This window comes from Gasterosteus aculeatus, chromosome 7, assembly GCF_964276395.1.
Source record: "Gasterosteus aculeatus chromosome 7, fGasAcu3.hap1.1, whole genome shotgun sequence".
NCBI classification, from domain to species: domain Eukaryota; kingdom Metazoa; phylum Chordata; class Actinopteri; order Perciformes; family Gasterosteidae; genus Gasterosteus; species Gasterosteus aculeatus.
Genome location: NC_135694.1, coordinates 24,239,110 through 24,266,130, shown reverse-complemented (window position 1 = coordinate 24,266,130; position 27,021 = coordinate 24,239,110). Strand labels below are relative to the sequence as shown.

Genomic DNA, 27,021 nt, shown 5'->3' with positions numbered 1-27,021 from the left:
TCAGGTGAAGTAAGAAGGAGAAAATTCCTGCTCAGCTTTGCAGAAGGCCGGAGTTGTAATCCATGGCCTCGTTCATGGCGGATTATTTGATGATAAAAAAAAACAAATACTGCCTTTGGTTCTGATTAAGAATTATGGGGTTAGGAGATTAGAGACAACCAAATGCTATTACATTGGACCGAGCCCAATACCAGAATTAATCTTTATACCAAAAAAACGAAAAAACTCATTACTTGAAGAGATTAAGAAAAGCTCAGTCAATTCTCTCAGGACGCAGACAAACCACTGCACACCATCCACCAAGAAAATATCAATACAAAAGCTCTGACTCCAGAATATTATATACTATTTAAATACATTTATTGCACGTTCTTGTTTCAAATGTCATGCATTTGCTGGTAAATGCTAGGTCAGCTCCTGACATTCTTGATAATGAATTGTATTGAGATGTAATGCTGAAGGTGCTCCATTGACATTTCCCACTTCAGACATTGTCAATATAATTGTTTGTAAAGAATGGTTGTGTTCTTTACCTGCTTTTTGATTTTATTGATGACAGCATTTCAAAAATGTCATGAAGCCAACGATTGGCTTCAATAGGATATTCCAAAAATACACATTGTACTTGTCAAGTGTATTGACAAGAGTACAAAGCAGGTGTACAGCAGGACCAAAGGTGATTAGAGGGTTAAGAGCCGGTAGAGGGACAAAGAGGGTGAATCTCATCCAATTTGTTTGTTTTTCCCAGATATACAAAAGTTCCTAATATAGCTTTAAGCTCAGAACGCAATGAAAGTTAGGGAGATGTGACAGACTTTTTAAATGTGTCCATAAAAATATAAAAGTAGTGTGAAGGCAAATTTAGTTTTGAAAATTACCTAGTTCTATTAGGAACATTTTATATGGGAACATTTGTTGGAATTATTAGTTATTACTAATTCTCTTTGAAATCTTTTTTTAAGCGCTACACAACACGCAGACTAAGCCTGTAAAGTACTTGCAGAAAAGCTACTCTCTGTTGTAGTTGCACACTTCCACTGTCAACATTCGGAGACAAGATCTCCCCTTCGGGCTTTCCAATTTGACAACTGCAAACCGAACCAAAATGACTAAATTGACTGATTGAAAAAACAACACGTCCACTCGCAGAGGAATAAAGGAAATTGTCTTTGACCTCCGGAGAATTTCATGCATTAAAAAAAATACCTGTTTTTCACTTTCTTCTTCTCCGGAGAAGGATCAACGAGTATCATATTCTTTTTCAGATGCACGGACAGCAACATTTCATGATCACAAGCATTTGTGAAGGTGTGTGTGTGTGTGTGTGTGTGTGTGTGTGTGTGTGCGTGCGCTGGGGAAGGAGGGAGGTTGTTTGCGGTCTGCGGTGTCGGTGCTTGAAGGGTATAAAACAGCAGGCGTGTTCCGGGTTTTCTTTAGAGGTCCTTATCCCTTTTCCCTGTCCAAGGTTGGCTCAGCAGTCCGCGCAGAAGCTACTTTGCTGCTTGCCAATAGGCACACAAAGGAACATGCGCAAACACCACTGCCAAGCACAAACCACAACAACAGAGAATCGGTCTGTGGTTTAAAAAACGCAAAAAGGCTTTTTACTTTGAAAATCAAGTCATGTTGTCTTACATTTACACAATGAGAAGATCTATGAAGTTTGCAGATTCTGCTTAGCAAACCGCTTAGAAAAATGAACCACAGGGATGAGGGAACAGCAATGGTTTACAGTAGTTATTCCCTATATTATTATTATCAATGTTGATACAAGCCAAGACTTAATTAACTACAGTACATCTACAGTATAATGCTTAATGTATTGACCCAACAGATAAAGACGGGGGTGATGAAAAAACACCTTCATATCATTTGATGGCCATAAACACATTTCAGGAGTGGAGGACTGATGAGATCAAAGTTCCTTTAGCTTTGTAGATCCAAGGCTCAAGGGCTGGAGTCCCGTCGTGATCCCTCCCTCTTTGCAGTGCGTTTTGACTGACAGAGGACGCAGGCTGTCCTTGCTTCACTGTGGGGTCGCGACCTCCTGCGGATGCCCTTGTAACACTGCAGGGACATGCCCAACTCCTCCATCCGGGAACTAAAAGATACGCACTGCCAAAGAGAACGACGCGAGTTAAGATACCAAAAAAAGCTGATGGGTTTAAAGGCAAATACTTGTTGTCTCAGCAAAATCCACCAACATAATCAAGAGATGTTTCCTGTGCAGCATCATAATGCGGGAAGATATGCATTGGTAATTATTTGATGATCAAAGAGCGCGCCTTCTTAACGAGGTGCCTAAGGCTCATTTGATTTTGCAGAATAACCGATCGCATTTAACTTTCATCATGTTTATTAGCCTTTTAGTTTGCTCTCCTGTAGAGGTAGTACTCGCAAAGTTTATTTAGCAAATTATCATTCGCAGCACAAGTCGTGCCGTTTTTATAGGTCTGTCTTTGCATCGGAAGAACATTGGTCTTCCTTTTTCATCCTCAGCCTAAGGCTTTTTGAACAAATGTGGCTTCCTGCAGGGTTTCCCACAATTACCAGTAACACTCCGTGTCCGTGGAAAACCTACCTGGCTCAAACCACAGACCAAAGAAAAACCTTGTGAATTTGTGTAACATAATGGTATTTTATCTATATATTTAGTAGTTATCATAATTATCTGATATTGACTGTATTAAACGGTTCAAAACAAACTATTCTTCTATGGGTCCATGATTTCTACATACTGAATACATTTTTTTGTTTTTGTTTATTTTGATGAGATTAAACTCACGACTAGAGGACCAGGTCAGTATCCCTCTGTGATCCAATCCATCATTACTTCAGTTAAAGTCTCCAGCAGTCAGCAGCAGTGTCAGGGGACATCTAACCTCGACACGGTGTTCCATCATTGTTATCCGAATTTCATCCAACAAACCAGTCTACCGATGAGGCTAATGAGGAGAGAAATATTCAAATAACTTTTCCTATCACTTGATGTCCCAAAAGGCATTTGGAGTCTGCCTCTACACAAATGCCTAACGAGACTTCACTGAAGAAAATAAAAGTTGTAAGAAGGGTATTTAAGTTCAAGTGATAAACTAGTAACCGGGTGCTACAAAGGATACATACAAATAACTTTGTAAAAAAACAATGCCCTGGGTTTTTGGGCTTTTATAAGAAAGGGAAGTGCTCCTGACGTGCTCTATAATAAAAATATGCAAATAAGACGGGATTGTCACTTACAGACCCGCCCGCATGAAGATGAAATTAATTTTCATCATAAAACAAGCTTGTTAATCCCTAAGAAAGGACAGTATTTGACTGCAATATATATAGTACCAGTTAAACAGAAAAAAAGCTCACTGCAATCTTATTAAACATTGTCATAATTTAATATTGGCCTTAGGACAAAATAAATGAATTTGAGAACAACATTTCCATCGAAACCGGTTGGAAGAAAGGACGTAGTCATGTGGGAATGAGGGTCAGCTATTTGAGGTAATACGGTAATAAGGATTGTCACACACAGGTGCAGATTTACTGGGGTATTTCCAGCAGGGGGGGGGGTAGAGACAGAGACAGCTAGGTACAAACCTATTGTCTAGAGTGTGTATATGTTGTAAATGTGCTGCCATGGCTATTCTGTGTCATCCCCCAGTAGCCGGCCGCTCTCCAGATCAGTAGAATAGGAGGTGCCAGAGGAGCAAGTGGAGCCACGGCGCTGAAACTGACGGGACTGCACCCCATAAAAGAAGCAGAAGGCCTGACGCGAGCATGCAGAGAAAGAAAGAATGGAGCAGAAAATAGACACGTAAAAAAAAATAAAAACATGCAAAAATAAAAAAAAACACAGAAGCAAGAAAAAGCAATAAACTAATCATGTTAATGGTCTTTGTTATCTTTCTTTCATAGCATCGCCTTCAATAACGGTGCGGTAATGGATGTTCTTGTTGTTGGACGCAAATAGAAAACACGCCACTGCTAATTGGGACTAATTATTAGTCATCTTCATTTTACATTAGTGCTTGATTTTCAGACAGGGAAGCTGGAACTAAAAACAAAGCATGTAGGCAAAGCTGCAGGCATAAACCAGTGCTGATGACTTCTTTGTGGAATGAATGACATATGACATATTGTAAGAATATGAGGGAATGGTTTACCTTTCCTGCCTATCACACTGCCATATTCAACCCTGTGTTTGCTGTGCATTTGTGCATTTGTTTACACCAGCAAAATACAAATATGATTGTGAGCAAATTACTTTTTATCAAGCCAATTACATCTAACAAGCACTTACGTAGTTGGTAAATCTGAATAAGTAACAAAGAAAAAACAAACATTGAACAGTATATCTGAAAATGGGTGTGAGAATAAATTACATTCCAATTTGTTTGAATACACTTGATTTTAAACAACCTAGAATTCACTTAACAGCATTTTCTCTTCCACAGAGCTTTGTTTAAATCAAAGATGTCATCACGAGCTTCCAGGGAAGCGGAGTCAACCTTAAATCTAGTCATTCTTTATCTCTCCCGCAGAAGTACAGCAGCTCCCTGACCCTTACTCACCTCCTCTATGTCAGCGTTCTTACGCGCCTTGTAGATGAACTCTCCGATGGCCACGAACACGGACAGGACGAGTCCGGCGGCCAGGACAATGAAGATGCCGCCGATGTTTTCCACGCCCAGAGCACTGGCTTCCTTGTTGTCCTCCTCTGGACAGCCGTTGCCTCTCCACCACTTCTCCTTCATCATGTGCAGCTTCCCTTCCTCCTGCAGCTGAAGGATGGCAATGGTCACCTTATCTCTGTATGGGGACCCTGGTGAGGGCAAATCAGAGGAAGACATTTGTAATGACATGAGTATTTATTAAAAACATGAATTCCTTCATCAGTCCAGCTGAGGCAGCACTCTTTTTACTTTGTTAGCAAACCATTTTTTATATTGAAGGAGTGAAATACGTTTTAATAGGTTTGAGAAGGAGCGTTCCGCCCAAAATCATCTAGATCAATCCCTCCAATATCCAATGACAGTCCAGGGCCTGGAACATATGGGACATTTAAAACGGTTTATCAGATAAGAAACGAACGGAATAAAGTTGGCTGCAGTGCAACTCAGCAGAGGCATGGCTGGATCTGCCCTGACGGCATCAGTCAGCCTTCAAGCTTTAAACTAAACCTGAACCAAAGTCCTCGCGCTGTGGAAAGAATCCTGCTAAACACACACACACACGCGCACACGCACACGCACACACACACACACACACACACACACACACACACAGAAAAAGTTAAGCCATTGCTGAACCACAGTTAAAGATTACTCTTGAGGATGGCATCATTATTCTGCTTTGCATGATGTTTTTTTGTATATTTGGTTTGATTTCAATGCCATATCACATGCTGTGCTCCGGACAACGCTCATGGACACATAGAATTAGTAGATGCATTGAGTACAGTCAGAGATTAAAAAAAGAAAAAATCCTCCTAGTGGTCAGCCACAATATGTACCATGTGCCTCGCAGGTGTTCATCCCTCTCCTTTCTTGTTCACAACTCTGCCTTGTGAAGCTTGCTAGCTCTTGTACCATTAGGGAAAAGAGGCTGAATATAGACAAATTATGTGGGCTGAACCACCTGCAGCTCAACATCAAATTTGGCTGGATGAAAAGCCCCACTGCCCTCTACAAAAGTGGCAACTTTAATTTCTGAGGAGGATCTGCTAATTGGCCATCTGCAATGCCATGCCGCTGATATTCCTCCACTATGTGAAAGCAATCTTTACACGGAAGTGCAGGTATGATAATACTACAATCATTTTCATTTGGTAAAAAGTTGATGTATTTTTCGAAGGCTTGTTTTACTTATTTGTTAAATACAATACACGGTCTAGAACAAAGAGCACACCCAAGGAATGTTTACCTACTGTTTAATTATAAACAAGTCTCACTCTTACCAGTTACCAGGGCATCTCCAAACATCCAAACAGCAGACAAGACGTCATGTACTCAAATTAAGTGCAATATTAAAAACGCTTGTTTCGTGACTTAGAATATTTTCTTGATTGACATCTATTTTCGGCTTTTCATTCTCCGCTAACTGACAAACAAGGAGGTGAGGTGTTGGTGCTACAGACGCATTTTTCTCCTTGCAGCCACTTACATCCTCCTTCTTCTTACCAATAGGTGTTCCCACTCCGTAGCCCTTAGAGTCGATGAGACCTCCAATCTGTGTAAGGTTGCAGTTCCTCTGGCTGATGTATTCGATGCTGGTGGACTCCATCAGCATGGCGTAGTCCGTCGTCAGGACCCGCGTGATGCCTTCTCTGTTGTTCTTAACCAACGCTGTGTTCTTCCTGCTGCTCATAAACGCCCACATCTTCTCGTATGTGGAGATCTTTGATTTCTGCCAAGGTGGACATGCAGGCAAATGCATTTGTATTACGTGTGAATGTGGCTTCACAACTACAACACTTGACTCCTAACTGGATTTAAACCACTATCATCAGACGTATAACACTTTAACATCAGAATACGTGGGACTGTGTCTTTGTGAACGTGTGTGTGTGTGTGTGTTCCTTCTTGCTCAGTCAGAGAAAATGGGACAGCTGTGTTCTAAATCTCGTCCAGCTGATTCAATTTGTTCAAGCCATCAACACAGCCTGCTTCTTCCTATCCGAGCAGACGTAATCACTGGCTGCGATCCGGGACGATAAAGCCCTGCATGGATCGCTCCCGCTGAGCCACCAGGATGCAAGGAGAGTGGATGGAGTGAGTGAAAAGGCTCTGCATGAGGCCATCGGTGCAACGGTATATTATGTAACACAAACTAAAAAGTTAGCACATGTTTAACCTCAAGATAGAGACCCCATAACAAAAACACAAGTAGGCTTAATATGCATCATCTCCACTTCTCATCATACACTTAGTGGTTGATGCATCTACGTCGCCTCTAATTAAGGTAAATGCTAATCTTTTCTTCTGCCTTCTGGTTGTTCTTCATGGGATATGTGGGAAAGATGCAGCATGATTGGGTGAGCAGTTGAGACTGTCATGACTTCAACTTTACGGAAGGCTTCTCTGCAACTGATTCATACTGACTAAAGGTACGACACAGGTCAATACAAACAATTTTGTGAATTAATGTATTAATATACTCTACTATTTGGACTGTATATGGTCTTATGACCTCTGCTGCAAATGATTTAATATTAAATTCAGGAATGTGTGAAACATAATTTGAAGGGATCTACAACTTGTCGTGAACTTTGGAAAAGGCAAACAGACTTAGATTTAGAGAGTACACCAGTTGTACCTTGAAGAAGGTCATGGTGGATCCATCCCTCACCGCCCCATATTCAATCCTGGTCTGCTTTGCCAGGTCGTCTGCAGAGTCGATGGGCGCGTCCATCCGCTCCACCGTGAGGAAGGCGGCCAAGTTGGCCGTGTAGGAGGAGATGATGATTAAGGTGAAGAACCACCAGATACCTCCAACTATACGAGTGGACAAAGCCTTGGGCATCAGTTCTGAGCCTGGAAGCACAGCCAAGGGGAAGAAAAGATTAGAAAATAGCTTGACGACCAGTATGATCCGGCTAGAATGATAAGTAGTGCAGCTAATGTGTTCTTGTGTACCTGCGCCTGTTTTAACATCTCTTTAGCTTGATGTGGGAGAATGCGTCACCACACTCTTAATTTCAAACATTTTGCAAAGTCATATAACTAATAACGTGTATTTATGACAGAGTAACCCAAAGAAAACTCAAAGTCACTGTTGACCACCAGGCAGCCTGTTACACACACCACATATTACCCACATATGCCACAAAATAAACCAGAACACAAAGGCATTGAAATTGATTATAAAAAAGCTCCTTTTATTGTTACTGCTGCATTTCTGATGAATCCAAGTTGCTATGAGCAACATTTGAATATTTCATCAGCACCCACATCATTTGGATCAGTGTTATCAGTGAGTTTGTTGGCCAACCGATCAGGCATGCCGGACTTATCCTGTCCAAATCTCCTGCCTCGCGGCAGGTCAAGTCCCCATGAAGTTTAACATGATTGATTTACATGCTACGGTTGCAGTTAATGAGGACTGCATCCAGGCTGTGTGTAAAGGGCATTCACAGAAAGTATTGATGTTCGAATTAAACAGAATAGATCAGAGTTTATAGTGTTAGTACAGGTTTTACTGCTCTACGGACTTCAACAGCTCTACTGTATCGCATTTGCAGCCTTTGCTGTTACTATCTTCTAAACTTACTTTTGTTGTACTTGTTCTGCCTATTTCTGTGTATGTACGTAGTCAGAACAGAGTCAAATTCCTTGATACACATACATTGCCAATTAAGATTAATCCGATTACAAGATTCTTTAGAATCCTGTTTCTGAAAAAACGGAAAATTCACTGTAATTTCTGAAGGAATTACCTATATTTTTAGCTGCCAAATGTGTCACTATGTTTTCCAGTCAGGTGCTAACTTTGTCTGCTGTTTTCGTACTGCGTTGTGAAGTATTATACTGACCTTTTTAACAAAGCAAGCAAAAAAACAGCTTCCTTTTTCCACGGAAAAACCATATTGTGAGAGAGGTGAGAATTGTCTGCCAGAAACCCAAAACAAGCTAAATAATGCTCAAGGCTGTCTGTTTTTTTGGAGCAACCCCTTATTACGCACAAGAGGCCCTCTGATCCATTGCTAACATTCAAATATTGATTGTTAAATACCTTGCCGCATAAGAGCTCCAACACCAAACCAGAAACTGTTGAGTAAAGTGAAGTTGTTCTGTATTAGGGTTGAGGACGGGTTGCACTGATGTGGGTTGTACCACTCGTATGGAGTAAACCTGCGAGGGAAATGAAAAAGAGTAAAACAAAAATTACAAGAGAAGAAAGATGCAAAACCATTTGTAGCTTATCTGCATTTTTAGTTTTCGACAAAAAATAAATCTTGGTCATTAGAATATTAATGGAAATTTGCTCAAACACTATTAAAACACTTTGTGATTCCTATCATTTGAATAGTACAATTATGTTTTATGCTCGGTACTGTCGATGTGTTAGTTTTCTTCTTTGCAAATTGAATAATTAACAAAATCGTTTTTGGCGAACGCTGCATGCGTGCAGCTCTGTTGACAGTCCACATCCTTCAGCAACCTTAGTTTCGTCATCATCTTAACCTTCGTCATCTCAATATCACAAGCATCCTCCTACCTGGCAATGACAAAGAGCACACAGCTAACCCCTGTGCAGGCTAGCAGCACGTACATCCAGATGTCCGGAGACAGGGGATTAAGGAAGGAGAACACGCCTGGGTTGGTGCCGTTAGGTTTCCGGTATAGGATACTGATACCTAAGGTCATGAAAGGCTTGGAGAAGTCAATGACTTTCTCTCGAACATATGTGATGGTCAAAGGGGCCACAGCAAGGTCTGCAACCTAGAAAAGACAGAAAACCTCTTCCAGTATTTGGTACTGTTTGTCTGCTTATCAACACCCGAACAGCATGTACATCTTACTACATGTGTTTTAACCAAATTCAATCTTAAACTGCGATCCACTTTTCACGTACATATGTAGAAATTACAGACTCCTACTAATGGGGGAAGTTTACAATCATAACTGTGAAATACTACAAAAATACCCGAGACAGCTTTTCCACAAATAGACAGGTTAATTACATCGTTCCAACACCAACATACAATTAACAAACCAGGAGGTTACAGCTTCACTCAGGATATGGTTAGGAGGCATTTTAAAAGACATGCCAGTGGATATCAGCAGCGAATAACCATATATATATATATATATAGAAAACGTATTTATTACAAGCCCTGTGTGGCAAGAGGCAAATTGATAATGCACTACAGGACAGCACCTTGTAGGCTACTGGTATCACCAAAGAGAGCAACGTGATTATTCTGGTCTGGGTAAACATCCCCAACAGGAACACGAACAGGCTTTGTTACCATCTGAGAACTTAATTACAGACTAATTTATTGATTCAATGCGAATGCAGGATTCATCAGGCCCACTAGTCTGCCTCGCACAACGCTGTTGTGTATACTTGGACTCGTGCAACAGCGGTGGAGTCTGCTTCTTGTCTAATCATAGTTGTTTTTTTTCTTCTGCAGATTGCATTTACACCTCACAGATCATAAACGTGTCTTTTGCCATAGAGCATATTTTCTGCAACAATCCAAAATTGAATAGAAAAACCTGTAGTTGAGAGGAACCAGTCAGATGCAAAATTCAAAAATACACCATTCCTACAGCAATCTAGATACCTTCTGTACAGTAACTCCTGTTGTGTGAATGCAGTTAACTCACGTGATCAATCAGCTCCCGCACCATCCCATTCCACTCCCCTTTGTCATTCTGGGCGCCGTATTTCCCATCACCCACCAGTCTGACTTCATATGTAAAACCTAAGATGTTCGAGAGCTCTTTCAAAAGGTCCAGGCAGTAACCCTCAAAACGATCATTCCCAATCAGTTCCTTGTCGGACTTTCTCTGCATCACATATGGATTCTCCTGCACAGCAAAAGAAAACATTATTTCACTGTTTTTCAGGCATATTACTTTTTTTATCCAATTATTTCTACCCCCCCCCCTTGGCTTTCCTCTGTTAAACCTTCCTTCTCACCAGTATTGTGGTGACAATGAGAGTCCTGTTGGCCAGAGAGTCCGTCACATTGTTATTATTCTCTCTTTTGGACTTCTCCGTCAGGTTCATCCCCCTGTACGAGTTCCACACAGCAATCTGGACGGGAAAAGAGGTCTTTAGGTTTATTGAGCCACGTGTTCTGCTTTGACCAGTAGACGTACTATGGGAGACTAAATGGAAAAGTACAGTTATTAGCTGCTCTTAAAACTGGATATCTAATTTCATAATTTGTTTTTTCTTCATTCTAGAAACCCGAGAAAATAATCCAGAGTAACCAATAATGAAATAATGGTTAGTTGCAGCCCAACGTCCACATGATGGGGAGGGATTGGAGATCACAGCAGTAGGGACAGTGTTTATGAGGAAGGGCAGGACCAGAAGGGGTCAGATGCGGATAGAGAACAACATGGTGCTTCTCCTCTGTCGCAGTCTCTGCGAACGACCAGGCAGTATAATCCAGACAGTTATCAGATTAGAACAGGCGTCTGGCAGCTGGATTTTGACCCTTTCAAATCCCCTCACTGGTTAAGATCTCAGCATAGTTCAAGGGGGCTCATGATATTGATGCAATAAAGTTAAGTGCGTTAAATTGGGCTTTATTATTGATAGAAGCAAAGCTTTCCTCCTTTTGAGGTTCATTCTGGGAACAAAAAAATACTGCATTTTGGTATTTTTCTGAAGGAGACAGGGCCTGCAATGCATAGGGCGATGAGTAGCAGCGAACGAATCAGTAGCTCTTATTAAACTGAGTACTACAGTCTTACATTTAACAATGCGTTTTTTGTGGGATATGTGGGATTAGATAAAACAGCACGTATTTCACTCCCCATTACGTTCCCTTTTATTCTGTTCACCCGATCGCAGACACAAAATGTGCTCCCGTATAACCTCGCTAAAAGCACTCTCGTAAGGGTCCACTGAGTGCAGGAGTCCATTAATCTGGTTTATCTCTGGACGCTGCAGATGAGGAACACACTGAATGGGGTTGGATTTAATTCATTGTTTTTCCTGAATCTCAAAGATATTAATGATCAAGAGCGAACAATCATTTTTGCTAGTGTGAAGGGTACTTTGGTTGTGTGCACACAATCTAGCTTGTGTTGTGTGTTGGAGAACTGTGTTTTTTGGGGGGGGAAATATTGCACTATTGAATATTAATCACACTAGTCAGTTTGAAGTTCAGGCCATGAAGTAATCTGACAAATGAACTCGGTGCTAAAATACAGCATTGGATAACTGCACGGCATACAGTCACCCTCTTTTAAACCCCGGAGTCAAGGATTTACTGTGTACAGCCTTGCAAATTTATCATGCATACCAGGGCAGCTTCCAACAGCAAAATGTCTTATAAAACGGGACAGGAATTATCTCTTATACGCTGGGAGTAAAACGATGTCTATGAAAATCCTAAAGCTCACCTACATGCAACCAAATCAGACTGGAAAACCGTTACCACTGAGATACTACGTACATACCAAGCCAAGAGAGCTGAGAGTGGGAGCAAGTCAACAACTTTAAGAGAAAATACTTGATTTCCCTGGAGACTTTCACTACGTATAGTTTGCATCATCCTCTTCAGAGTGTACCTTACACTCCGGTGCCCAAGAACGTACACGACTGCAACCGACTGAAAATTCATGTTTAATGACCGTATAGTGAAGAGTTTTATGGAGTTTTATTAATGTTGGACTTTTAAATTGTTTCCTCCTCCTCTGTTAACTGTTAATTTAATACCGCAAGTGAGTACAATTTCCATGAAAGTACAAAAGCAGTCCAACAGCGACGCACATTATTAGTAGCAGACTGAATAGTCTCTGCAATAGTGATGATAGATTACCTTATTTCCTTTGCATTACTCCAACCAGCCATGGGGCAACATTTCATCACGTTAAATTGCAGGACGACTTAGGTCTCCTAGAGATAGTCATCTCTACTAAAACAATATGCTGTAGACCTAATATTTTGTTCCAACACTGCTCCTAAAGTTTTGGTGGTTAAAAAAGCACAATGCCTGGACCCAAACACAGGCGGAACTGAAATGTCAAAAACATGACATCGCTCTACACAAAAATCAGTGAAGAGAAACAAGGTTGACACGGCAAAGAGCAGGGAAGTGGGCGGCATACAGAGTGAGGAGAGGAGGGGAGAAAAGGGCAAAGGGGAGGACAACAAAAGGCTTTGACCAAACATGGCACAAACCTTGATCCACCTTTTCGTGAGGGGACTTCCGCCCTCCACAATAACCTTTTGAAAATGTGAGGGCAGCGTGGAAAGAAATAATCGGTCGTTGCAGCGTCATTAATATTCATGACCAGACAAATCCAAACCAAATCATAAATGTGTGAATGGATTATGGAAAAACAAATCACTCTCTTTCTCTCTCACACACACACACACACAGACACACACAGACACACCTTATTGGAATGAGTCAGCCAGGGTGGAAGCAGCATGTGAGTGGTGTAATTAGATGTTTCGGGCCCCTCTGCTCACCCTGGAAGTGCCGTCCTCTTTGAGGCTGATGATGTCCAAATCAAAGTCTCTCCTCAGGCCATCGGTCTTGTTAAGAACAATGTGGCCTGTCAGTCCATCCCACTGTGCCTGCAGAGCAGAGAGGTAGAGGGAGTGGGAAAGAGAAGTGGGATGTAGTCTCAAATGCTGTCTGAGTGCGGAGCCGTAGTGAAGCTCTAGAGCAAACTCCCAGGAGGAGAGTCGGGGGATTGAGGAGGCGAGAGAGGAAGTCAGTGTTGACAGACTCCTGGAAGACATCCGGTGAAGACTGGAGGGCATTTATAGGCCGTTTCTGTGGAACAACCTCAAAATGTATCAAAGGTGGTGATAATAACTACATTTATATATGCCAATAGCACCTTCACGGTTGGTCTATGGAATTTGATCCTTTGCTCATTGGAATGGATGCATCTCAATAAAGTACATAGTGGCTCAAATGTTTTCCCTTTGGATAGTTAGTTTTCACATCTGTCCATAACAAGTCATCTACTGTACTTGTACTGTTCATGGAAGCCCAGGATTTCATCTTCTGCACAAAGGTGCTTCCCCAGATGCTCCTTAGGATGGGTGATGAATGGAATTTTATATTATAATTAAAAATAAAGTACGAATACAATTTAGTATACAGGAAGAGTTGAACCTGAAGAAAAACAATATGTTTAAATACCACAATTGAGGGTATGTATTACTTTTTTTTGACAATATGACATAATTCATTATGAAGTGTATTCAGAAATCAATGAGAATAGATCAGGAAATAAATATGAGAACTGTTTTACAGTTGTGGAAATTGACCAGAGAGAGCAGGATGGGAGCATGGAGAAGAGGATTGAAGGAGAATGGCGGCTCACGGCACTCTGCTGGATTTGAGATTTCTCTTAAGCAAAGTGAAAGCGCTCAGGCATCAAAGGCCTCATTTCTGTCTGTCAGGCCAAACCACGGGCTTTCAACTTTTAAGTACACAACGACCGTATATTTCCATGTTGTGTAATTTGAGAGGAGGCCAACGATCCAACACATCGCATGAAGCTATCTGGCATCCTGCTTTTTGGTGACTTTCATGATCACAACATTAGATCAGAAACTTTCAGGATCTTTTTGAAAACGAACTGAAACCCATCGTTGAAAATGCAACATGGTCCGTCTGACACGGACCTCTTTGAAGAGGTTCATGAAGCGAGGTCCGAAGCGCCACGGTTTGTGCCGGTGACACTGCAGGGAGCTGACGGTCATCTGTGTGGCCCGCTGCGACGCGACGGCCACCATGAACACCGCATCGTACATCAAGGCCGCATCCGTCTGCAGGAGGAAGACGCGGCACACAAATAAGCATCATTGGTTTGCGCGGTCGGTGACCTGTAAATGTGAAAATAACAGTTGCGGGACTTACGGTCATGATTCCGTCCACCAAGCCACTCTCTTGTTTGGGGCCCTGCAGCCGCTCCGTGGCCCACTTGTCCATCGTGGACGCCACCCGCGGGTCATCGACGTTGAGCAGCCGGAAGCCCGTCATGTTGACGCCGCTGTAGCGGAAAGGCTCCAGGTCCAGCGCAAACAAATCCTTTTCAGGGTAGAGAGGAGCAGGAGATGAGGAGGGGGGTGGGGGGCGCGTCAGATTTGTGTTTATGGGTTTGCGGTGGAGAGAGACGGAGCGGGAGAGATTTAAGCTGCAGCACCGGGTGTAACTTTCTTTTAATGTGAATCGATGAGTCACAGTGAGTTTTTTTTTTACACATTCCCAGTGAATTTGCGACGCCAAACGAGCACATAAAATATGAGCGTGGTTTGCACTCGTCGGGTATCTCCCATAAAACAACTTTATTTGTAGTTTTCTAACTCACCAACGTCGTGAAGAAGAAATGGTAGTACTCTGTCATCATTCCCATGGATGAGAGCTGCAAATTGAGAACAGGTAAATTAAGTAATAAAAGAAGAAGTCGGGCAAGGTTGCTTATTTATAATACGATGAGATCTCAAACGATTCACTTGTAAAATATATACATTAATCTGTGCCAGTCATGTCTCTCATCTGCGGTGCATATAAAAAATATGTATAAATATGTTTGTCAGAATGTCTGTTTATGTCATGAGCCCAGCTACTGTAGATCATCTGTGTTTAATTAGCTAAATAGTTAGACATTTATAGGATGGGCTGTCAATTGTGTAACATTTAAAATGTTATCTTAAACATGGAAAGCTTGATTGCATCCTTATAATTATCAAATCCTTTTATGGCTGCCATTCAAAAGTAACCCATAGTGAACAAGCTAAATGTTGCCCTAAAAGGTTTGTAATGTAAAGACGCTTAAATCTATCAAACCTGTTTGAGGAGCTCCGCCGCCATGCGATAGGAACAGTCAAAGAGAATAAAAAACTCTTTGTCTTTTTTCAGTTCCTTGAGCAGCGGTCGGGCGTCCTGGTTGCCAGGAGTCAGCTGGCGGATCTTGATCTTCAGGTTGAACTTTGCCGGAGCTTTGATCAACTCCTGCAATCGCATCAGACCTAAAAAAGTATTGAAACGGTTTAATTGCCAACACTTTTCTCTGCCTCACAGGAGGACGGTGTGAGGTCAGGATCAGGAACCCTTAAGTAGGGAACGTGCAAGCTCTCAAGGAGAATTGGATCTCTATTGTTTAACAGAAGGATGGGGTCCTTTTTCACCGCATCATCTAGCTCCTCAACGTCTTGCTTAACTCGCATCTTCTCAGATTCTTCTCCCACACACCCTGTGTTTTGTGTGTTTTGTCTAAACAACAGTGGCTTAGGAAAATACATTTCTGATCGAGAAAAATTGGATCTATAAACTATGACATTTCAACGGCGGCATTTGACACTCTCCGGGTCGCGGGGAGGGAATCACGCTTTATCGGACACCGCCGCGTTTGAGGCCATCAGCGCCTTCTGTAGCGTGAATTCAGAGTGCAGCGGCTGCTTGATACGAGGAAGTCGTGCCCCGTCACAGATTGGGTTCACTAGAGGAAAGGGACCACGTTGGACACTGGAATTGCATTTTGTGAGTAATTAAAATCTTGACATATGAATCTATTGTAAAGGTCAACAGAACACAAGCTCGCCCTTTTGACCTCCTCTCCCTTAGAAGTCTTAACTTACTTAACAAATGCTAATCTTGTGATTGAAATCCATTTTTTTCTCTGGGAAATGAAAACCCATTTGCTTTTTGTGTATTTGGGTCATTAAAGACGCCATTACGGATGAAGATTCAATTGTTCGGTTTTAGATTTAGAGCGAATTTGATCATTGTATCCAAGATTTTCATTGTAATATTTTAAAAATAGTTCACACCAATATACTTGGTCAACAAATGATTTACTTTTTTGATCTCACCCACCACCCTCCTGCTGATACCACCGCTCTTCTGAAAATTCACCTTTATTTCCACACGAATGGCTGATTAAATCGAGTGGGCTCACTTTCCATCATTTCCTTTTTCCCCGCATGGCAGAATATAATGATTTCATGAAGTGCATTATCTGTTTTGAAAGTTACAGTGAAAAAAAACAGTTGGCCCTACCGGTGCCGTCCTCGTAGACCACCGTCAGCTTCCGCCATTTGAAGAAAGTGACCACGTCCAGGATGGCTCTGGCGATGGCAGTGTACTCGGGATACAGGTTGATGAAGAAGGTGTCTTTGTTGTCCACCGACGGGTGTTTCCAGCGCGTCTGAATGTGAGGAACCTCCAGAGCGTTGCAGATGGACTGAACAGCACTGACGGAGGAGCTGTGAGACGGGCCGAACACCGCGACCACCCCGAGAGCCAGCTGGTCGCACACTGGCGGCGGGAACCCAAAGTCAAGGGGGTTATTGCTACAGGTTGATGAGATCGTTTCACAAAGTCCATCGTAAAGTATTAAATAGGAAGATATGTAGCATGTGTTTTTTTTTAAACTGAAAAAATTATTTTCGTAACTTTCACCGTCGGTGATTTTAATCCTAAATGCCATGACAGAACAGAAAAATACTCATTTTCCACTAAGGTTTCATATTGTGCTCATGGGGTTAGAAGCTTCAAAACAAATGCATACATATGTTTGAGCTCAAGAGGGATATTTATAGCTTTGAGATATGCTTTTGATCGCCTACATGTAACAATAGATTATGCTAATACTTTTCATTATTTCATACGTCAACAAAATGCACATTGAAACATTAATATTGCACAGATTCATTCACCACAGTGCATAAGAAGGAAAATAGCAAACCAATTATTACATCAAAGCAATCCTTAAACTATAAAGCTTAACCTCTACATCTTATCGTCATTTCCTACCTCTCCTGGAAGCTTCAAAGCCATCGAAAAGGTTGATCCTCTGAATGTCGTAGGTGAGAGTAGTGTTGGGCATCAGACTTTTGTTGCGATTTATGTTGTTCACGGCAAACTTGAATGCCAGCTCATCCATGCTCACTAACTCGCTCTCCCGGGTCTCAAAAATACCACCTGCACACGGAGACGGAGGACAGAGAAAGAGTCAGAACCTGCGCTGCGATAACACATTCGTGGATTCTGTGCTCCTTCGGGTTGAAAATAAACCCGAAGGAGTGAGTGAGTTTGTACTCACAAAAAAACACTTATTTTATTAAATACAGGAAAATACCAACAGGAGAATATATCCTCTAAACCAATGTTTAGAGGATATATTCATATATGTGATGCGTGATTAAAAAGTAGAAAACGTGGTAAGAAGTACTGATGCTCGTGTCTCCAGTAAACCAGGCGCCGTGAGCAGCAGCCATTTATATTGGCTGCAAAGCAGCGCTGCTCAATCAAAAATGACACCAAATGTTCTCTGATTTAATGAGGTGTCCATTGAAATAGTTATTTTTATGCAAACCAAATCTCCTGGCCAGAAACAAATCCATAAATATGTTTTTGTCCCAAATAGAACATAATAGGTCAATGCTTCCAGCTTCTATATTCTACAAGTTGAGAAGTAACTATAGAAATCCGCACAGAGGCATGCAAATGAAGATGAATACGAAGTACTCAAAGATCATCATCATGCTATAAATCCAAGGCATGAAGTCAATTCTAAACACTTTATTTCTCAAAGCGGGGAGGAGCTACTTGTCCACTGTTCAACCTTTAACTATTTGAGGACTCTGGGCCGAAAAGATCTCGCTGCATGGACCAGCTGTCAGCAGGCTCAGAAGGAACAATGCTGTTCAGACAAACTTCTGCAATTGCCCCGAAACTCCTCATCAACATCCTGTCATCCGGGTGCAGAAGATGTGAAGTGTGGACTCAAAAGCAAGATGGAATGGAAGTAGTGTAATTGCTGCCGCGCTGTGAAAGGGTAGGAAATGAAAAGGCTGCCAGAGCTTCTAGCAGAGGCTCCAAAACAGTCCGATGAAAGACAGGACCTCAAAAAAAGAAATAAAATATGGAGTGTTATTATCAGTCTTGAAGGTAGATTTTTCAAGTTATTGCTGCTAATTCTCATTCTAATCAAGAAGCATTGGCTCGTAATAATACAGCTCACAATACAGGGCATAGTGTTGCGTAATGGTTGGCCATGTAAAATGTGTCTGTACATGTATGTTGCTTATGGACGAGGCTTTGGCCAGGATAAGAACAGATTGAGCTTATTCAAGGCCAGAAGGTGTTAAAAAAATAATTAAACCGTGTCGGCGTATGTCTGACATGCAGAGCATATCTCATATTTTTTGGGGGCATCGGTAAAAAAAGGAATTATCTTACTTTCCTTTTATTGATTTGATCAAGGAATTCTTAGCATTTCAATATATAAAAGAAAATGTGTTACCATACCAGCTTTTTAAGCCCAACAAAGTCGAGTTTTGACACTCTGACCAGCCCATCCCGAAAAGTGCAACACACAACAGGCTTTTAAAACCCAGTGTGAATGACATACATGTGTTCACTGGCTCTGCCCTGTTTTTTAATGAGCTTTGCCCCTGCAGGGCGCCGTAAAGTCCTTCGGGGATTGTGTAACTGATCCTTTGAAGTATATCCCAGACCCGGCTTCTCATCTCCACAGACCGGCAGTGATAACAGTCCAGCGGACCCCCGGTGGGGCATTTGGAATCATCGGGCAGCCACAACAATTGCACAATTAATTCAACCTGGTAAATTCTTGCTCAAATATTACAAAGCGCTATGACATGTCAGGCAAAGAAAAACATGTCTGTATGTGCACTTGGGAACAACGGCTGCTAAAGTACGATTAATGTAGTACAGCCACAGGAGCTCGATGTGTTGTATTGAGATTAATCAGACATTCACAGTTCACAATGTAAATTACCAATTGAATTTAGTATCTGTGTAAATTGGCGAACATGGTCAATATTCGACACGTCAATCCATCAAAAGAACTTCTCTGTTCATTTTGATGGGTTTAGCTTAGGGAATGTTTATTTGTTCACAAACGCCCTCACCAACATACGCGGAATACATATACACTCAAAAGATGTCTCAAGTACTTGTAATTGCGAAAACTGCCAACTGGTAATTAAAAGCACAATTAGGCAAAGAAAGAAAAAAAATTATACAAAGAATATAGTTGTTTCTGCAACAATTGAGATGATCAAATGCATCGCTGGAACTGGAAGAAAACGGTGCCGATAAATTGTGAATATGTGCTGAAGTACAACGGCTGGATGGGAGATTCATTTCTCTGCTGTGGTGAGAGGAAAACAAAAATAAAAGGCTGAAGAACAAATTTGAGCTTTGTGACAACGCGTCACGCATACCTGATCAATCTGCTCCATAAACCATGGGGAGATTTTTGTGTTTGTGTGTGCATGTGAATGGAAAATCTCACCCCATCCATACGTCACTCGCTATTTAATTACAAATAAGGATGTTTTGCATTAGTCACGCATTACCCCGTCATAATGAGGGGCTTGAAGTCTACAGCTGGTTGTGACTGCTGCACTCATAAAAATGACATTTTTCTTTTAAAAAAATGTATTTTTTCCCGTGCAAATTAATTAATGTACCTCTGAGCACTAAAAGCATTCATTCAGCTACCAAAATAATGAGGAATAATTTGCCCCTGGAACACGCATCAACACAGCAGACAGCATAAATGGGTGCTAAAATTTAGAGGACCCACGGGACTCTGTAAATGCCTTTTGACTGGCGATTGGAGCTTCTGTTGCAGGTGGAATTTATGTGCATAAATCAGCACATTTGAGATGCACGGAGGCTGCGTAAAACACGAAACAGCCCATCATGTTCAAATTGAGGGTAAGTGCAATAAACGTAAAAGCAAAGTTCATATTCCATTTACCTTAGTGTGTGATTGGGTACGATTTGTGGCAATGTTTTATGGTATTTGTATTTAAGGGTAAAAAGAGATCGGGGTAGCACAGACACAGAAAGGAGAAAAATAACGTGGTCAATAGAGACAAACTGAGGCGGTCACCATTTTTTTTTTTTTTTTGTGAATTACACCACTGCAAAAAAGAAACGCTTTTCGACCCACAAATGCCAACTTGTGAGACATTTAACAACCAGCCATAACCTGGATACAAGGAGTGTTTGATGTTCTCTCCTTTCCATCATTGAAACGTTCACATTAATACATATTGACAATGGAATGATTAGTTATTATTAAGTTTCCATTAGCATGCAGGCTTTATTTTATTCCTAATTATTTTTGGTGGAGGTGGGATGGAAAGAATGCTTTTTTTCTTCTTTGTTTTACCTTCAGAAGTTGATCACCACAAAGCTTTATTCATCTTTTGTTTAGAGCAATACATTTAAGTGGAGGACAAGTTCACGTACAAATGTCTCTCAGAGATAGAAGACACGTGGATCTTCCTAGCAGTGCTTGGAGATCATTGGACAAGAGAGTTCTGCTTTTTGCTGGGAGCGATGAGAACTACTGCCATCTGTGTCTCTTTGCACTTCGGCTCCAGACAGGAAGAAATGCTTCTGGGGGGAAAAAAAGCTGGTCTCAGGTGTCAGATTGAATGACAGACATTGACACTGCAACCCCCGCTGAGAAAACACAAGGGATTCACTTTGTCACTGACAACAAATCAAAGGAGACGCGCAAACGAGGCAATAATGCAATGAGCCATGACAGATGCTAAAAAAGAGAGACAGGCGGAAAAGGAAAAATGACTGCACGGGCACCAAAAAGGCAAGTGGTAGTATCTGTAAGTCAACGTGTCTGACAATTTGTGTAAGAGAAGGAGAACCATTTTCTAGGATGCTTTTAGTCCAGAACTCTATGTAGAAGCCATTGAGCATAAAACAATTAGCCGGATTTGAAGCATTTGAAAGAATTATCTGAGCTAAAGTTAAAAAAAAATGAATTATTAAAAAGCGTCTGTACAATGAAAACCGCTTGTGTGGCAGTTGCAATCATGCTGGCAAACGTAGCAACGCTTCTTTTGAGGTTGAGTCTCTCGCAGGTTACAAAATCATTTGTAATTTGCCACTGAAAAAAAAAAGGGGCATCGACGTGACTTTTTATCGGCACGTGACAAGAAAAGCTTCAGGATCCATATGTACAAATTGATACCTGCGTTATCGATCGAATCCCCTGAGGAACTACAGCTCCCTCTCCTCTCTCACAAACAGAAGTCTCCCTGCCAGCATGATCAACGATCACGCTACTCCACAGTGCGTCTGTATCTACACCTTCAACTTTCACAAGAACTCCGGCAATTTGTCCGCGGAGGGTTTTGTTCCTTTTTTTCCCTAATGGCCAGTCGTTGAATGAGATTAACTAATGAATGAAATGAAGCAGGCGCCTGAGTAATGAATGCAGGTTACTTCGATTTAACACAAAGTTAAACCTGCAGCCAAACTTCTTACTCTCTTACACAGTCACACACACAGACACTAATAGTGTAAGTTATTTACGTGTGTTCAGCTGAACAAGTAAAGTCACAGTGTGAAGGGAGTGACCGGTGTAAAAAGGGTCAGTCAGTGGGGGACCTGGGCTCGGTTGATGATCCTGACGGGAAGAGATGGTGAGAGGAGTCGGCTACGATCTTTCTAGCTCGCTTCAGGGTCCTGGAAGCGAAGTCCTGGAAGGACGGCAGATTTCATCACCCTGCAGAGCGGATGACACGCTGCAGCCTGCCCTTGTCCTTGGCAGTGGCTGCAGCGTACCAGGCGGTGATGGAGGAGCAGAGGATGGACTCGATGATGGCCGCGTAGAGGTACCATCATTGTCTTTGCCAGAAGACAATGATGTCTTCTGGCAAAGAATTTCTTCAGCTGCCTCAGGAAGAACAACCTCTGCTGAGCCTTCTTGGTGATGGAGCTGATGTTCAGCTCCCACGTGAGGTCCTGGGTGATGATGGAGCCCAGGAAACGGAAAGAATCCACAATAGTGACGGGGGAGTCACACAGGGTGATGGGGGAGGGTGGGACTGCGTTTTGTCTTCAGAGCGTTGAGCTCAGTCCAATGAGGGTGGTGTCATCCGCAAACTTCAGGAGCTTGACGGACAGGCGGCTGGAGGTGCAGCTGTTGGTGTACAGGGAGAAGAGCAGAGGGGAAAGAACGAAGCCTTGGGGGTGGAAACCGGTGCTGATGGTCCGAGAGGCAGAGAGAGGTTTCCCCAGCTTCACGTGCTGCTTCCTGTCAGACAGGAAGTCAGTGATCTACTTGCAGGTGGAGTCGTGCAAGACTTCATGACTACAGAGATCAGGGTAACGGGCCTGTGGTCATTTAGTCCTGTGATCCTGGGCTTCTTGGGAACAGGGATGATGGTGGAGGTCTTGAAGCAGGCTGGTACGTAACAGGTAATAAAAACAGACTGATTGGGCGAGCATCCATCAAGATGTTATGTTAATTATTTTTTCCACGTGGAATTTCCCTTTTTCCAGAATTTCAGTTGACAAAGCACAGCACATGAGCAAACGTCCTCCACCCAAAATGTGTTTTAGTTGTCGGTGCCTCACTTGGATGTTTGGCCTTCACTGTGCAGTTGTACAGTTTAACATGCGCGTACAAGCAGCATTTAGATACTGGACTCCTCCAGTGCAAAAACACAGTGAAGCTGTATCATGTGTTCAGCAGTTTGGGTTTTAAAACAATTTCATATCCGTTTTTCAGTGGGAGAGAAAGAGGACCTCTAAACGAAGGGACTTGACCTTTTTTGTGGAATATCCATATTAGACTTAAGTAATTAATCAAAACAGGAGGTGTTGTCAGTCCCAAAACCTGCCTAAATGTATAGGCTCACAAGCCCAGAGCTTTATGGCCCAAATTATTCAGGATCATAATGGCTTCATTTAGTTTTTGATATACCAAATGTTACTGTACATTCATCAAATATTACACAAGAAACATGAAAAATGCAAAAACATCAGTGATGTACGCCCTGTGAAATGTATTTTCAGCTGCCATGATGTCGAGGCGGCTTTCAGGATTGTGTCTTGAAATGACCCAAATATAGAAATGATTCTCTCAAATCAGGACTTTTTTTTTTGTCTCAAGATGCCGCTTAAGATGTGCTGCCTTCATGCTACTGTCGGCTAATCTCTCCCCCACAGGAAAACAAACAAAGCCTTGGGTGGGTAGCAACTCCACCCACGTCCTTCAACCACGACTCCATTGTTTGGGTTTTCAAGGTGGCAGTGATTGACAGGTAATGGCAGTGATTGACAGGTTAGGACAGGTAGCGTGTGCCCGTCTGGGTCAACCCATCCTGGTATGGGAGGCTCAGGGTTTTTTAGGATAATTAAATTGAATAAATGGCTGAATATAACATTACGTTCTTGAACCTACACTTATATTTGATTAAATATTTGAGTGCCTTCACTCACCTGCAGCGGTACACGCACCCCCATCTGAGAGCCACTGCTTTATTCGATATGGATGTATGGTAACTGATCCAGGACAAGTACTCTATACATGTCAACCTCCTCTATACTGCAAGTTCTGAACAGGTGGCAGAGACGGCAATTCTCAATTTATTCATTTGTTTACGTCCCCGTTTTTGCAGTTGGACTCTGGTGTGGCTGTAAATGAGACGTTAGAATAATGGACACAGCCCACGGTCACCAGCCTCCTGCAGGCCGATCCTGTCCAAGGGAAATGGCCTCACTACTACTTGACCTATGACAGCAGGACTGATGATTACATGGCCCTGGCTGGCTGCATGTATCTCAGGGATGGATGGGTTTCAGCTGTTTGTATTTTGAATGAAAATGCCCCAAAATAGCCTTCTGGGAGGAATCAACTATTACGTTCTGCTCTGATGTGTGTAGATTTCTGTATAATGTAACTTGCAATAAGATTGACATTTTAAAAGGTTTGATTGAATTAATTGTAAAAAAATAAAATAAAATAAAAACTCTGATGGCAAAGTATAAACTCAAAGTTGAGGCGGAATTCGAGTCAATGGCATTTCTGAGACATTCCAGAAATGATTATTAAGACTATGAATTCGTAAAGTTGAGGGTTTCATTTTTAGCTCAGAAGCCTCCTTTTGGCTGATGGTGATGAACCTTTGTTTTTGGCACAGTGCCCTGGATGAATTAGTGGACTTAATACGGGCAGACAGGTGGCTGATTTGCAATTAACACTCGGGGGATTGAAGATATCAAAGTGAATTTTGTCCGTTGATGCAGTCAGGGAAGCTTTTCCTTAGTTCTGCCCATCCTCACTGACAGCTGATGCCCAGATGATAACAGGCAAGTCGTGCCATAATCACTTTCATGATATACAACGCACGAATGTCTCTGAACAGATACCGAATCGGATGCGTGTGGGGAGCTTAAGGGGGGAGGTGAAAAACTTTTAAAAAGAAAGGTCACAACATCTGCATTTGTACAGGCAAATACGTCGAAAAAGGATCGAGTGACACATGCGCTCAAACTGTGAACAATCCACACACAGAACCCTCGGTTCCACTCGGTCACGCCAGCGCCGCCGCGCGTAATCAGCTGTTGCGCTTACCGATCCGGAGGACTTGCGTTGAGCTCAGGCAAAGCTGTGCCGCAAGCAGGAGATGGAAGGAAAGTCTCTTGGTGTCCTCCATAGTTCTCCAGGCGAACTCACCGCGAGTATTGACACCATGACAGAAAGAAACGGCCTTTATCCAATCCGTGAAACAGCCGACGCGCCATGCCAGCGCGCTGCACAAGTTGTATTCCAAATTGGATCCTGTGCACTCGGCATCACCCCGTCGCCCCCAAATGAGCGGAAAACAATGATGAGCACCGGTTTGATGGATCCAACTTTGCTGCGCAAAAAGAAATTCCCAGTCACAGGTTCTGAGAATAAGAAACAGCGAGGCAGAAGAAGCACGTCCACTTTTAGTCACTAGTCAGGCAGGAGCGAGGGAGGGAGGGAGGGAGCGCGCGGATCAGAGCAACGCACCTTAAAATTGTAGTTGATTTCCGGCTTTACGCCTTTTCAAAATAAAAATGTATGTTTCTTTCAAGCGACTTAAAACAAAACATTAAAAAAAATCAAATTAAAATCGAACCACCAAGCACATCTAGACATTATCAAGCATTGCTTTTGATTTTTGGGAACTTGAACTGTTGTTTAATAATATTTTACTCAGTCGCTCGATATTGCATATATCACATGTGACGACCAACCATGCCAGTTGTTGAGATTAAATTAACAACCACATGTTATTGATTGGCTGAACAAATCGGAAAATAGAGTTCATCCTATTATACTATAATATTAACCAATGATGTAAAATCCCATTGGGGAAACAGAAGGGTTTTATAGGAGGATATTTACACTTGACTAAATCAAAAGGTTCTCCTGAATTGATCTTGTAGGTGACCTTTGACCCAAATTCAGAAATATTCTTTTAGGTTCTATAGAATCAACATTTTTTATCCCATAACGACCTGCTCCTTGATTCATTGAGTGAGAAGACATTTCATGACTTTAAAGTGAAGGAAGGTAACGTGTAATGTGGTCATGTTGCATACAGCTAGCCTACTTAGGCTAAACCTGTCTTTCATTGCATAATCAAAGACATTATTTGTACTTTATTGCATATGCCGTATTTCGGAATATATTAAATATTTTTTTTTCTCTATATTCCACCGCAAAAATATGTAGAGTATCTTCATTTTTTGATTGAACGCAGCCCTGGTCATCTAGTTTTGGTTGGGATTAGATAGCAGATGGATTGGCAGCGGCTCTGTCCACCGGTCCTGATGAGGGAGAATAATCTTCAGGTTACAGGGCAGATGCCAGATTATCTCTCCCTGCAGAGAAAGCAAGGGCTTTGTCAGACTGGGTCACTGGATGTATTCCCATCCTCAAGTAACAACACAGTAAGGATCTGCTGTAACATCCATATTCAGACATGAACACATTTAATCATTTGTGTGGACCTGCCTGAGTACTGTATTGTTATTGTTCTTTGTTTTAATATTGGAGTAGCAGAATTTACATTTATGTCACGAGGCAATTTCACCGCTGGATTTCTGGAATTTGTCAAATCCATACCGTTCTTTGATATTGTGACATTTGAAAAAGGCAAAGATTCCAGTTGCCCACCATCGCACAGTCTGGCTCTCCTCCAGCAAATTCTCTGTTATGTCAGAACTGACATTTTGTTCATCACATTGTTTTTGAAATCTCAAAACTGACAGCTAAAGACAGTTGAAAGATCTGCCATCTTCAACTTCCTATGGACTGAATTAACAGAAATTGACCATTCAGACTCTCCGGAAAGAGTCCTTGTTCTACGAACACACCAAACCTACGGAGCAGAACTGTTGCTCTGTAGAGGGTCTGATTAATACCATGAATGTAAATGTCAGAGCAAGCATAAGGTGGTAAACTTAACATTTAATTAAAACACGTGTTAAAATACATGTTGTCCTACTGTAGATTTGTATGTGTAAATAACTTTTAAATGTGAGATGAC

General features: G+C 42.0%; 1 protein-coding gene across 4 annotated transcripts; it reads right to left on the bottom strand.

The window, feature by feature from the left end:
* Positions 1-343: 343 nt before the first annotated feature.
* Positions 344-25,504, bottom strand: grik1a (glutamate receptor, ionotropic, kainate 1a). Of its 4 annotated transcripts, XM_040180474.2 has the most exons (18): positions 25,074-25,504; positions 17,459-17,626; positions 16,703-16,960; positions 15,491-15,672; positions 15,012-15,065; positions 14,561-14,731; positions 14,326-14,469; positions 13,153-13,260; positions 12,859-12,903; positions 10,639-10,755; positions 10,323-10,526; positions 9,208-9,431; positions 8,722-8,840; positions 7,306-7,523; positions 6,171-6,396; positions 4,563-4,813; positions 3,589-3,757; positions 344-2,115 (listed from the first exon to the last, which is right to left on the bottom strand). In XM_040180474.2, the coding sequence occupies exons 1-17, from the start codon at positions 25,153-25,155 to the stop codon at positions 3,632-3,634; spliced, it is 2,697 nt and encodes an 898-aa protein (XP_040036408.1). In that variant the 5' UTR covers positions 25,156-25,504; the 3' UTR covers positions 344-2,115; positions 3,589-3,631. The 4 variants fall into 4 exon arrangements, with proteins under 4 accessions (XP_040036408.1, XP_040036406.1, XP_040036410.1 ...); XM_040180472.2 differs by lacking the exon at positions 3,589-3,757 and having other exon boundaries at positions 25,074-25,475; XM_040180476.2 differs by lacking the exon at positions 12,859-12,903 and having other exon boundaries at positions 25,074-25,455.
* Between the last annotated feature and the right edge of the window lie 1,517 nt (positions 25,505-27,021).

What these genes read in the sequence shown, in the direction of transcription:
- grik1a (XM_040180472.2), bottom strand. Translation starts at nt 25,155, where the DNA reads ATGGAGGACACCAAGAGACTTTCCTTCCATCTCCTGCTTGCGGCACAG. An exon ending in AACGCAAGTCCTCCGGATCG is followed by an intron (nt 17,627 to 25,073) that starts GTAAGCGCAACA and finishes CTCCGTGTGCAG; the next exon opens with GTGGTATTTTTGAGACCCGG. An exon ending in CGGAGTGGGAACACCTATTG is followed by an intron (nt 4,814 to 6,170) that starts GTAAGAAGAAGG and finishes TGCCCTCACCAG; the next exon opens with GGTCCCCATACAGAGATAAG.